The sequence below is a fragment of the Bombus bifarius genome, unplaced genomic scaffold, assembly GCF_011952205.1.
Source record: "Bombus bifarius isolate JDL3187 unplaced genomic scaffold, Bbif_JDL3187 scf7180000008213, whole genome shotgun sequence".
Classification (NCBI taxonomy): domain Eukaryota; kingdom Metazoa; phylum Arthropoda; class Insecta; order Hymenoptera; family Apidae; genus Bombus; species Bombus bifarius.
Genome location: NW_022884516.1, coordinates 2,691,329 through 2,704,251, shown reverse-complemented (window position 1 = coordinate 2,704,251; position 12,923 = coordinate 2,691,329). Strand labels below are relative to the sequence as shown.

Genomic DNA, 12,923 nt, shown 5'->3' with positions numbered 1-12,923 from the left:
ATTTATTTTTGGTTCTTCTAAACTTTTGTTTTTCGCTCTTAAAAACATTTGTTTCGTTCTAAATGACGTTGAGATGTCAACAATATGAGTCACTGTTGTTAAGTGTCAAACCTGACTACTTTGGTGCCCCCTGGTTGTCGATACAGATTTTATTAATCGATTCTTTTCGCGATTCGAGTGGGAGTTAAGTATGTATCGGTAGGCCTCGAGGGATCGGAATACCGGAGTGGTGTTCAATTTCTGAGGTGATACCGGATCGCAAGGGAATAATTACCGGGACACACACGTTGCACGAGAGTTAAGTGGACATTAATGGAAATGCACGGTAAGAGGATTACGTGTGATTGGATGATAAATATAATGTATAATTTATTGATGAAATTCGATCCTAAATTGGAAGATATGTAATGCCTTTTGTATAAAATCGAATTTAATGGAGTCACGTGCGATATTTTTCCATGATTTTGTAAACGTACAATCGAAAATATTAATTCGCTAAGGGAAAGCACTTAATAGTTTTTTATGTACTTATTAAAATGAATAATGTCAGATTTGGATTACTTTCGATTAAAAATTACAGATGTAAAATGGCAATGAATAGACAAAATAAGGAACGCAACAGTGTTTATTATGATTATTACACGTTACGAACATAATACACGCTATTTTATGTAAAGGATCTTTGGAATTCAATCACTAATAACTACGTACTAGAAACGAAAAATAAACGACTGAAAGAAGAAAAAGACGAAAGCGAAATAGTGGAGAAATGTAAACAATTCTAGTAATAATTTAAATTGAATTATGCGATACATTGCGATAGATTATATTTACATCTATTCTGATTTTTAATTCTTATCATCGTGAGCAAATTCCCTGAGTGACTAATGCGTATAGCGTAATCTATCGGTAATCGAATGTACTATTTCGAGATAGCTGAATTTTTAGCGAGACGTTATCATTTATAGATAAAAAAATTTATAGATAACTCTATACGTTTACACATCGTTCGTATTATTTCCCATTAACTATTCCATACTTCATAAAAAATACGTTTCTACTTCTAATTTGATCATTTTATAACAAAAGAGATATTATATATAGTTAAATATATATACACATAAATGAATTTTATGGCAGATGGTAATTAAATTCAAATGTAACAGAACAACACCTCTGTCAACATTCGTAGACATTCGTACTTAACATTCGATACAAGAGTATAATTAATTAATAACATCAAATTAATCCATCTTTTGTATTTTCCAAAGTCACGCACTCGATGAATTGTTTATACTTATGGTTTTATGTCAAAATTTTGACCGTGCCTCGAGATAAGTGCCAGATTGATCCCTCTTCATTCTGTAATCATCGTCAATGTTTTCGGAACCGCTATACATCGAAAATCCTCGACGCGATAGCAATTCTCCTGGCACAATTGTAGGATTCGTGTAACAATAGTCCGCTATCATGTTCTGTCTGTTCGGATGATTGAACCTGAACAATTTTTGTCAATTTAATAACATAAATATTGCTGGGTGCGAAAAAAATATAATATAAAAGTAATTATAATTTTATTCGAGAGATATTTCAAATGTAGTTTAGAAGCAAGTATACTTTAGAAAGTCGGGAAAATAATTATAAAAAAAGAAATCTGGTCGCGTGCAAGACGTTTTAATTCCCGTATCCATTTCACATTCTTTTACCAAGATAAGCTAAACAATCGTGTCGCGCGCAGCAAAGATACGATATCAATGCCGTACTGAGTCACGAATTAATATTTCTTTTCGCTCGCACGTCTCCGTAAAACCGCGATTCGCCAATCATATTTGAACGTTTAGAATCTTACGTAAATCTTACATGATTTATTCGGATTCCTAGTTCGTCGAGAACGTGGCCCGTCCCAAAAAAACGAAACGTTGGCTATGTCACTAAATATCCATCGAGTTCAATCAGAAAACCCGTTCAATTAAAATACATTTAGTTTATATTATTCAACGAGCAAAGCCTGCTGTACATTTAGTTTAGTTCTTTTTTCTTTTTTCCATTTAAGCAAAGCTCGACAGCGTTTAAATACAAAAAATTAAAAGCAGAAATCGGGAATGGATTTTGCACACACCAGCGAAGAGAAAGAAAGTGCTACCTTTCGCAGGAAAGTACTCACCCATCTTTCGATAATCGATTCACTTTGACAAACAGTACGAACACTAAAACGAAGAGCAGCAACAGAGCACCACCAACAATACCGGCTGCTATAGCAAAATACAGCAACAAGTCATCGGTTCCCTGGAAAATCGAACATCTAACTTTAGATCTGTACTGATAAGAAATTTCGTCATTTCGACAGCGGTATCTACTTTGAAAAATTCCCAAGTATCGCTTTTAGTAGTTTATCTAGTAATATGATCGTTTGCTTTAAAGGGAAAATTTCTTAAAGCAGTAGCCAACCGAATGAACGATCGACCGAACGTATAACGAATTCCTCTTTACGTGAAAGACTCTCGCGGTTCGAAATGTGCCAATAGAGCGAGGGCGTAACAAAGATGGACATAGTGAGAATGCAAGAATGTGAAAGAATCTTTGTCACGCACGGTTGCTTTGCACTTCCTCGAGGCGTTATTTCGCAACCTGCGTTTAACGCGTCAGATGTCAAGACGCCATAAAACTTGATAAACATATTGGATGCAAACAGGAAGTTTATGAATCGCGGATACGTTCCGCCATATGAAACGTTCGAGGCGGCATGAATGAAGTGATGCATATGCTGTCACCGAATGGTATTATTCTACGCTGAATACAGTAGAATTGTAAATGTTCGCAGTGAATCACTTTCATCGCATAATTCCAGTGATTCTTCTTGCGCCAGTTCAACCTTGAAGATACATAGTTGCATCTCTAATAGGGAACCGCTCGAGTGGTTGTAATTAGTATTACAAAACAAGCTTTATTACAAGTCCGTGATTAGCCTTGTTTCATGTGAAATTTCACGGAGCGTTAATGCATAGGTGATAAGGAACAATGATTGTTTAATTTAATTAGCTATCTATGAACACAAAGTCATATTAAACAGTATTTTATCGTCTCATCGAAACGATACCTAATCACGGAACAATTACTCGGAATGAGTCGGTAAATGAGCAGTCTTCTAATCATTGTAATCGTAAGACGAGCGGTAACCTTGATATATATGTATACTTGTATTAAAATGAAACTATGTCGCACGGTTTGTACATATTAGCTGAGACACGATTTTTGGGCAGAGCCCGTGACATTCTGACCTTAGGATTGTTATAGAAATAATCCATAGGAAAAGTAGAATTACGTGTACTTACCATGGTAAATATATTATAAACGGAGTAAAAGTGACACGGGATCTGTCTGGAGACAATACTGGACTGGCGCACACACAATCAAGATATACGATATCAACGCGTTATCGTGATCGATGCGATATCTGCGAAAATCTGGTGGTATTGTAAAATTCTCTTTCGGCGAAATCCTTTGCTGTTCGTACAAGATTTTTAAAAATATTATGTACAAGAGGGTACAACACAGTAGAGAAGGCAAAACTCAATGTCACCGATTATTTTTTCGCGAAACACAGCTAACGAGCCATAATTGTTCACGAAAAGCATGTTCGAAACGAAGAATGAATTTCTCGTGGTAAAAATCGGACGGCGTCATGGTGAAAACATGGAAGAGATAGCAGGATAATAACACAGTTGAAACTTTCAATTACAAGATGGATTGCTTCACTAAGCCACGGACTTCTCTTAACGCCGACGCAAAACTCTATCGTTGCTCGATAGAGAAAAGGTATGTAGCTAGGTAAATAAACACTAATATACGATCGCGAACGAATACGAGAGTGAAGTAAAGTGTGTAACAGAGCCAGCAAAGCAATGCTGAATGCTGATAAACCCCTCCAGCCTACGGAAGGTGTACGTGTACACACGTGTGCGCGCGGCTGACTTTGCAAGGGCATCCGTGTCTTCCGCGTCTTCCTCTCAAGTCCCTACGTATTACAGCACGCACGTATTTACGTGGGTATCGTTCAATTTTTACATCGCAATCAAACGTCGATCTACCTCTGGAGACACGTAACACAAAAGACCGGCATACGTGAACAATGATCGTTTACTGAATACACCTGTCTGTGGAAACAACTATGTAAACATTATGGACGCAACTAACCCTTTCTAACACATTTGCAACCGACAACTTCACCGATCTCGCGATAAAATGCTACAAGTTTTTAAAGATAAACATAAGAATTTGAAGTTCCCTTTTAAACATTATACATTATATTATTCATTACTATTAATTGAAATAACTACAGGAAATTTCCTTTTTTCAGAATCATTGCTAATTGATTTTCTTAAGCTTGCAGTAACCATAAGAAGAAATAGTAATACGTCAGCGGTCGTTAATGTGTTATTATATATAAGATTTTCCTGTTTTGGTATTTTATGTTTCATCTTCAACATTTAACAATAACTATGAAAATTATTTTCCTGTTGATTTCTAAATTAGGTTAAATTGTTTGAACAGTCCTTTGTTATGATACAAAAAGATCATGTTTTTAAAAATAATTTTTATTTTCATTCTTTTTAATCAGGTAATCAAGATATTTTCATATGTACACTGATTGTTATTTTTTAAAAATGTTTACAAATATTTATTTGTAATGAATGCAATTAAAGAATATATGACTTATTAAAAAAATATATGTCCATATTATTAATATAAAAATGAGATTACGCGTCCATTTATATGTACATACATACAGTTAGTCAACTATTTTACAATATCTATACAATATCAATTAATGTTTCATTATCCAGAGACTTAGATTCATGCACAGATGATACCATTAACCATTGCAGCATATGAGGAAGCATCATACTCATACTTAAGTATAGATAATATGGAATGGGTTGCGTAGAACCAATAGGACAAAACCATAAGCCTCTTCTCGTACCATCTCTTATATGATGACTTAAAAAACTTGCCAATATTATCCATGAATAGTAGCCGAGCTTTGGATAATTAAATACACTTGCGTAGAAGCTTAGCATGATCCATATCGTTATAGGTAGAGTGGTGCAATGAAAGAATGGTCGTTTTTCTAAATGTGTAGCATCCTGTAAAAAGAAATAACAAAATTTAAATCTCAAATGTCATTGTCACAAATTACAAAAGGTTATGATGTTGCTTACACTTAACTTCCAACTGCATGCTGCGATAAAATGATCTACATCAATAAAAGACGACAAACAGAAGCTCCAGAAAATACTCGAAAAATTTTGGGCAAGAGACTTCTTTGACAAATTTAAGATAACTGCCCAAGTAAGCCCACCGACAATTGCGTGAGTGACATTGTCAAAAATCGCGCGTGTTGCAGCAGTCTTTCCATGTTTTAAACCTTGATCACCAATGAACGAACAGATACCTATAGCACCAGTCAGCACTACCCGTGAAAAAGTTTCTCTTTTTCCAAGAAACATTACAACAAGACTCTTAAAAATGATGTTAAATTCCTTTTTATTAAATCCTTTGTTTGTAAAGTGACGCGAAAATTACGGTGTAAATATTATCTCGCCATTTTGAATGCAGTCAATGCTTCGATATAGTACATACACGATACACGTATAAGTACAATATCTCTCATTATACTATATTTCGACTAAATTTCTAGTTAACGAATCTAACATATTTCAAAATAAAGTTTATATTAATCAAACGGTTGCACTGATTTCGTTTATAATTCTTTATTATATATTGTCTGATACTTTATTTTATGATTACTTAAATTTTATCTTGAGGTAACAATTTTTTAAATGATATCGGATATGGGTCCATGCGAGATACTTCTTTGACTGGGGTGACATCGATCGAAATAAACTACACTAACATTCGAACTTTACTATCGAAAGTACGCTAATTTCGTAAATTGTGTTCTAGTGAAACAAAGTAAAAGAATACGATCATTTTCACTGGCATTACACGCTACATTCACTTATCACAATGGTAAATGATCATTTTTTTCTGAATTAAAAATTGTTTCGAATATATGTTGTTTTGAAAATCGTGTACATATATCATATGGCATTTGTTCTGAACGAGTGTCATAACGGTTTAATTCATCGAGGTGTCGCGTGGTTTGTTAAGCACGTGTTGCCGGAATTTCCTTAAACTATTTAATAAATAATAGTTGCAGGATATCGTAAAGTAGTTGTATAAAGATAAGTCGGTAATAAAAATGTCGAATTTCAAGGTAATACTGATTCTACACGACTTCTTTAATAGTGATGGCGGCTCGATGTTTTTGTAGTGCTGTTGATTCAAATTGTTTGATTATCGCGTGTATACTTGAATTTACGAATATGATATCAATTTTAATACTCATTGTTTTTGAAATATTTATTTCAGCCACCTGATTCTAAAAGAGAGGAATTCAGAAAATATCTGGAAAGAGCAGGCGTTATGGATGCTCTTACAAAGGTGCTTGTGTCTTTATACGAAGAACCAGAAAAACCTGATGATGCTTTAGAGTATCCTTTTAATATATGAGTGGTTGAATAGGTTTATGTCATGAAAAAACCAGTAGTTACCTGTATGTTTGATGTGCAATATATTTCCTGAATTGTATTGTAGATACATTCGTCAAAATTTAGGAGGTATCACGGAAGTTGACATTGAAGTACAAACATTAAAGAAAGAACTGGAAGAAGCTAAAGCCAAGATCACAGAGTTAAAGGCAAAATTGGTGAAATACGAAGCAGACGAAGGAGCAGAATAATTTAACTACAAAGTTTTAGACAATAATAGAATACTAGTCCGTGCTGGACACTGACTTTCACAGAAAGTCAGACTGACTATGTGCCTTAAAATAGATATAGAAAATCACTTTCTAAGACAATTTAAAACATAAGATAAATTAAGTTTAACTCGCAAATTCCATTAGTTATAAGCCTATTTCTTAATCATGTTCATAAAAGTATATAGTGATACTTTTTATATTTCTTTTTTAACTAAATTAAACGTGGTTACATAGAACGTAGTTCATAATCAAAGTATACAAGCAGGATGATAAATTAGAAAGTAATGTTCAAATTAAATTTTGATTTATGTGATATTTCAAATAATAAACATAATGTATTATTTTGTTTTTTTATAAAAGTTGTATATTTTGTTGCAAAAGTATTAAAATATAAATTTAATTAAGTTTAATATAATAAATATGGTAATAGATCTTTCTGTAAGTACACAAAACAACATTATTAAGTTAGAATTCAGATGTATTTGTGACAATATACATAAATATTGGTGTATCTAGCTTATAACCTAAATGTGTAGTATTTGAGTCCTTTATTCCATTGACAGTTTCCAACAGTACTTTTTATTCCCAGGCTCTTTCCATTTGACAATGTAAGTAACCTTAAAAAAAAGAAAAGAAAAAAGGAGAATTAAGAATATTATATATTATTAAAAAGTATACAATATATATATATAATATATAAAATATACATATATAATAAATAATAACACATGTGATTTCGTTCGATATTTATTTCATCTGTATAATTACCCTTGGAGTTTTAGGCATTTGTCGCGTGCAAATTGAATTTATTAAAAAAAGACAGCCTTCATGTTGGTTTAGCAGCTTGCCTGCGTTTTACTTCCCAATTATAAATGCGTGCCATATTAACTTCTGTTGTAGTAAATTGATCTCTTACAAAATCCAAATCATGTTCAACATAACCTAGATTTCTCTTTGCTGCTTCAATATTTTTTGTTAACATCTCTTGAGCATCATCTAAAGTATATTCTAACATAACATTAGCTCCTAACCACAAGCACACTTTATCAGTAGGAGGAATAACAGCCTTTGCATAAACTTGTTCCGATAATAAAAATTGTGTCTCTAATTCTTTGCTCTTGTTCTTCTCTTGCTGCAATTTTTTAATCATTTCTAATGATCGCTCTAGATCTGGAATCTGAGCTTTCAGACGTCTTCTTTTATTGAATAAATTATATTCCATAAATTTATATTTCCCATGGTTCTCGTCCAACATCTGCAGTACTTTGTCTGCTGATTCATTTTCAGGTCTTGCCATAAAAGCGTCGACATCGTCCTACGTTTAAAATATTTTACGTGAAATAAAAATACGTGTATTTTTCGATTTCAAACATCGTGTCTTTTTTGTGACCATATACGGTTAGCGTACCGAGAAAGTGTGTATATCCCATGTATTTTTATAGATTAAGCAAATGAGCAAAGATTCATTTAACAAATAGAGAGATTAAAAAATGTTTATTGCTGTTTTTTTTAATGAAAATTTCATAGAATTTACTTTATAGAATTTCATAAAAATGATTAATAGCCATGAGGATTACTTCTTTGTAAAAATATTCTTCGTAATACAATATAATATAAATACACGGAATTTACATATCGGTATCAATTTCATAACAATATAGTATGTAAATCTTTTGTTAGAATAATATACTTACTACAAATTCGGCCTCCGGTATTCCTGCGTACGACTTTTTCTCTTTATCCAGCCCAACGTCCGCTTTATTTTCACCGTCTTCCATCTTGAATTACCATATAAATTTTCATGACATACGACAGGTTTACATGAAGATTCCTAATATAATACGAACCTCCATTTTAGTTACAAATTTAACGAATAAATAATCATAGAGTATTTTATATATTATATTCAGTATAAAAGTTTATTAACAAATAGAAGTTAAATATAGTCTTCTGTAAAATATACATATACATATATACAAGTATGCGTTACACACATCTAAATCGAAGCTGGAGGCAAAGAGATGGTGCCCTCTTCTGGTAAGTTGAGATATAAGATACTATCTATGTATTACTTATTCTATGTTGGTAGTAATTACAAATTCCATGTATGTACACACAAAATTGGAGTAAAGAATTTTCCGATAAAAAAGCTAAGTAACACGCGAAGCATTGATAAGTAGCATAGGCACTCGCAAAACAAAATTTTCAAAGAACAACAAAATGCATAAGATAAAATAAATGTATATATAAATAGGGTCGTTAATATTAGTCTGTCATGATAAAAATATACGTTATCGAATTACGATAAGTTTTCGAACATTATATTGTAAATAAGTATCGCGTATAATTGAAACAGCGGGAAACAAGCGAATGAGTACTAGAAATATAGGTGTTACTTTCGATCACGTGTTACAGAAGTATTGAATCGCAATTAATTTCCGATAAAGATAACAATTATCTTTAGGAAGCATTGGAAGCCACATGGAATTGGTTATATCGAACTTTGTTCCGTAGACGTTTGCATGTTTTATATTAATTACGAATTATTACTTTAATCGTAAAAATTTCCTTCTTTTGTATGTAAGCTACGTGTAAATTGGCAACAGTCTGAAGTAACTTTACTTAGATATTCAATAATATACACATATCAGGGGTCAGCATAACATGGACAAAATATATTCTAAGAACTTTTTATTCTATATTTTATTATCAGTACGTTCTGATCGTTAAATATCTTTTTCCTAATAAATGACGAGTCAAACACCAGTGAATATATAAAAAAAAAAGAACTACAAACCACGATGAACGCTCATTTTTTGCTTCCTTTTTAAAAATATGAAACTTAAAGTAGGAAATATAACAATTACGTGTACAATAATTTTTTTATTTCCACTCCATGCATATGTAAAGAGATTTTCTCAAGAAAACTTAAAGATGTTTTTATTGCTACATGGAAGATTGTCTTCTCATTTCTCGTACAACACCAAAAATTTTCGTCCTTTTCATAGCTGTTTTTTTCTGGCCCGTTCTTCTAACGTATGGCCGGGTAGAATCTAAATTATCCGTGCACCCGCACCCCGTATATCAAAGCACGGACAGACAAACCGACACTACATGTACGATTGACGCGGGGCGCATTCCTCCTCTTTGATACACTTTATTGGTCTAATAGAGCCGAATTGTTGCCGTATCGTGTAAAGCAGGGTAAGCATCGAGCTAGTCGTCTAGACATCTTACAAGAAGCTTCTCCTTTTGTACGATAATCATGTTGCATGTAAAACAAACGATGGACCACGAGCACGTGTGAATTAGATCGCACTTGATACACATCGGCAAAACATGGTTTTCCGTAATCACTTTGTTAATAAATCTCCGTTGAACAAAATAGCAAAGTAAATATTTCTTTAAAATCGTCGCTCCTACTAGGAAATTATATTAAGATATTTTTTGTTTCAGGATTCACATCTGTTGTTTCTAGTTTTGAGAATTATAATTTATCAGTCCGGTTTTCGAAAAGAAACAAACACGACAGGAGATTACGTGAAATTATTTTGTAATTTCATCCTTTTAATCCCTCGATTTTGTATTATCGTTTACCAATTTTATCGCAACCTTCGGATCATCGAGACAATGTTTTGCTCTTGATCGAGCTAAATTGGTTCTAATCGCGTCGCGAAGTAACGAGGTCTATATCTACAGTTGCAGAATAATGTCAACTTTCTCGTTGAGCACGAGCGTAGGATTAGCAGGCTAGGACAGATTAAGGATGTAACATTTGTTGTAGGCGCATAGATCACGATGATGACCTGTAACGAGTACGTGTCGAGCGACAGGGCGATCATATGGGTACGGGGTACACCAAACAGGAGTGATCCGAGTGAGCGAGTGACTGAGTGAGTTGGAGGTCGGAGGAGTATATTGGCCATTTCCGCAGGAAGCCCTAGGTAACCTGTAACCGCCATTGAGGTTGGAACTAACGTGCCACAGATCGCTGTCGTTTCATAACAAACTGTTCTGAATTCGCTTGCTTATAATCTCGTCGCGTTAATCGATTGGTCTTTGCTTTCCAGCGTACAACCTGAATCTTTCCTTCGAGTTTTCAATTCTTCCGTTTGACGGCGATAACGTACCTTGTAAAGTCTCAGTTAGAATATCAAAGTACGTAACATCGATACTTCCTTCTGAGTAGGCCAAGTATCGTATCTCGTTGTCGATCATGCTCTTTTGCACAGTACTTTTACTACTTACTTTTAAACAGTAGTTGACCAAGAAATAGCTCGAGCCTAATGGACGTCGACGAAGAAAAATAATCGTACTTCTTTCAAATATGCTAGATATTACATACTTTGTTTCGTTTGCGTTACATGACGTACCTAAGGAAAGAATTTCAGCGACTTCTGGAACCGCTGCTGCCAAGGAACGGGCAAAAAGATGAAGAGAACGAAGAGGAGAGTGACAACGACTGCGATATTATAAACTATCATATAAAATACAGTACAATGTAGTACACGAAATTTTGCATTCATCTATGAATTGAAAGGGTTTCTTTCATCCTTTCATGTTCGATGTGGCACAATGTTTACAAGACCCAGCGTAAATGCGAACGAAGGTGAATCGAAGTCCTCTGCGATCGAATAGATATGCGTACGCGTCGAAGAATGGATCACTTTCGGGTCATCGAAAAGAAAAGCCCAATGCGTCGCTCCGTGACTGGCAATGGTAATACAACATAATACACAGGCTGACTCTTGTCATCCGCAGATTTAATCTGTCGAAATGACTCATCGTTTTGACTTGGCTACGATGAACAAAGACTGAGAAACAACATTGGACAAAACAAGCGCCTGTTTATCCATTAAAGAAAATTACATTGTTGTATAACGATAATTACAAGGAAAATTTGTATTTTTTTTTTTTTTTTTTTTTTTTTGTATGAAAATGTGGAACGAGTTTCGAGTTAACATCACCATCCCCTTCGGTTATATCGTCGATAAAAGACGTTCCTTTCTAAGGGTGTGGAAACGAAGCGTTTGTGTACAGAGATTTTTAGAAAGGACGCATTCCTCGTGAAAACGTCAATATAGTTGGTATTTGTTCCAAGCTGGGCTTCGAATTTGCTTTGTACCATCCGACCGTCATACGCGGCTCAACCTAACACGACAGAAGAGGATGGTTGACTTAACGAAGTGATCTTCGGCTAATGTGTAGTTTGTATTCAATCCGATGTTTGCACGTTTAGCGCTCTATTCTCTCTTTGATCGATAAATGAAACTATTCTCTTTTATACTTTCTATGCGTCAAGGAATAATCCTTTAAAAGATGTTGCCGCATACGTGTGACGTTTAATTGTTCCTTAGTCCCGACATGATTCTAAAAGATATAATAAACATTATTACGCACAAATGTGTTACCTCTGAGTACACGAAATTCGTTCGTAATTAATTAATTACTTAATTTTGCCAAAATCCAAATCGAACAAAACTTTCTTTCCTTATAATTAAAGAGTTAAGTGGCTAGGACTAAAGCAACTCGAAGAGAGCGTTTCGTTTGCTGTTAAAACCGTACTAAACAAACTTTTTATTTGCTTTCGAAAAATTTAGAATCGTTCTATTACGTATGCTATCGCTAGCAAGATAAAAAAGAAAGTCATACCACTTTTTCATCGTCGTGCTCACTTTTCCCTGTCTTGAATGGCAACGTGGACAGCCGGCAAAAAGCGGCACGTGCGAATATATGAATGAAAGTTTACGAGGATAGTAAGAACAGGTCAATCTGTCAATTGACCATTGGTCTGTCGGACCTGCTCGAACGAAGGTTCGGATCGTTTCTCCCTTCTGTTCGTCTTCAGACACTCGACAGGCATACCACAGTGGCCTCACGTGTACACGCTTCGCTCTGCTCGGTTCGGAGTATACCTACCACCACCGTACGGAATTGGTCAAGCAGAGTGCAACAGATAAGGGTGGCCATGGTGGGGGATAGTTGACTCTCTAGTGGCCATTCGGAGTCAGTTGCTCTTATGCTTGCCAGACATTAACAACAACCACGTCAGGCTCTTAGAGTGAGGGCCTCGTGACTCAAAACGTCACAGGTGATTCGA

At 34.5% G+C, this 12,923-nt stretch overlaps 4 protein-coding genes across 6 annotated transcripts; 1 reads left to right on the top strand and 3 right to left on the bottom strand.

The window, feature by feature from the left end:
- Positions 1–1,268: 1,268 nt before the first annotated feature.
- On the bottom strand, positions 1,269–3,704 carry LOC117210942. The gene is made up of 3 exons (XM_033454413.1): positions 3,333–3,704; positions 2,165–2,286; positions 1,269–1,497 (listed from the first exon to the last, which is right to left on the bottom strand). The coding sequence occupies exons 1-3, from the start codon at positions 3,333–3,335 to the stop codon at positions 1,311–1,313; spliced, it is 312 nt and encodes a 103-aa protein (XP_033310304.1). The 5' UTR covers positions 3,336–3,704; the 3' UTR covers positions 1,269–1,310.
- A 1,048-nt stretch (positions 3,705–4,752) lies between these two features.
- Positions 4,753–5,640, bottom strand: LOC117210936 (transmembrane protein 267). Of its 2 annotated transcripts, none has more exons than XM_033454404.1 (2): positions 5,220–5,640; positions 4,753–5,144 (listed from the first exon to the last, which is right to left on the bottom strand). In XM_033454404.1, exons 1-2 carry the CDS (start codon positions 5,505–5,507, stop codon positions 4,812–4,814), a joined length of 621 nt encoding a protein of 206 aa, XP_033310295.1. In that variant the 5' UTR covers positions 5,508–5,640; the 3' UTR covers positions 4,753–4,811. The 2 variants fall into 2 exon arrangements, with proteins under 2 accessions (XP_033310295.1, XP_033310296.1); XM_033454405.1 differs by having other exon boundaries at positions 5,226–5,639.
- Positions 5,641–5,854: 214 nt separating this feature from the next.
- LOC117210943 (c-Myc-binding protein) lies at positions 5,855–7,336 on the top strand. 2 transcript variants are annotated; one of them, XM_033454415.1, is made up of 3 exons: positions 5,855–6,030; positions 6,433–6,554; positions 6,658–7,336. In XM_033454415.1, the coding sequence occupies exons 1-3, from the start codon at positions 6,028–6,030 to the stop codon at positions 6,800–6,802; spliced, it is 270 nt and encodes an 89-aa protein (XP_033310306.1). In that variant the 5' UTR covers positions 5,855–6,027; the 3' UTR covers positions 6,803–7,336. The 2 variants fall into 2 exon arrangements, with proteins under 2 accessions (XP_033310306.1, XP_033310305.1); XM_033454414.1 differs by lacking the exon at positions 5,855–6,030 and adding an exon at positions 6,123–6,277.
- On the bottom strand, positions 7,284–8,673 carry LOC117210941 (prefoldin subunit 3). Its single transcript, XM_033454412.1, has 3 exons — positions 8,518–8,673; positions 7,592–8,138; positions 7,284–7,440 (listed from the first exon to the last, which is right to left on the bottom strand). The coding sequence occupies exons 1-2, from the start codon at positions 8,599–8,601 to the stop codon at positions 7,650–7,652; spliced, it is 573 nt and encodes a 190-aa protein (XP_033310303.1). The 5' UTR covers positions 8,602–8,673; the 3' UTR covers positions 7,284–7,440; positions 7,592–7,649.
- Positions 8,674–12,923: the final 4,250 nt, after the last annotated feature.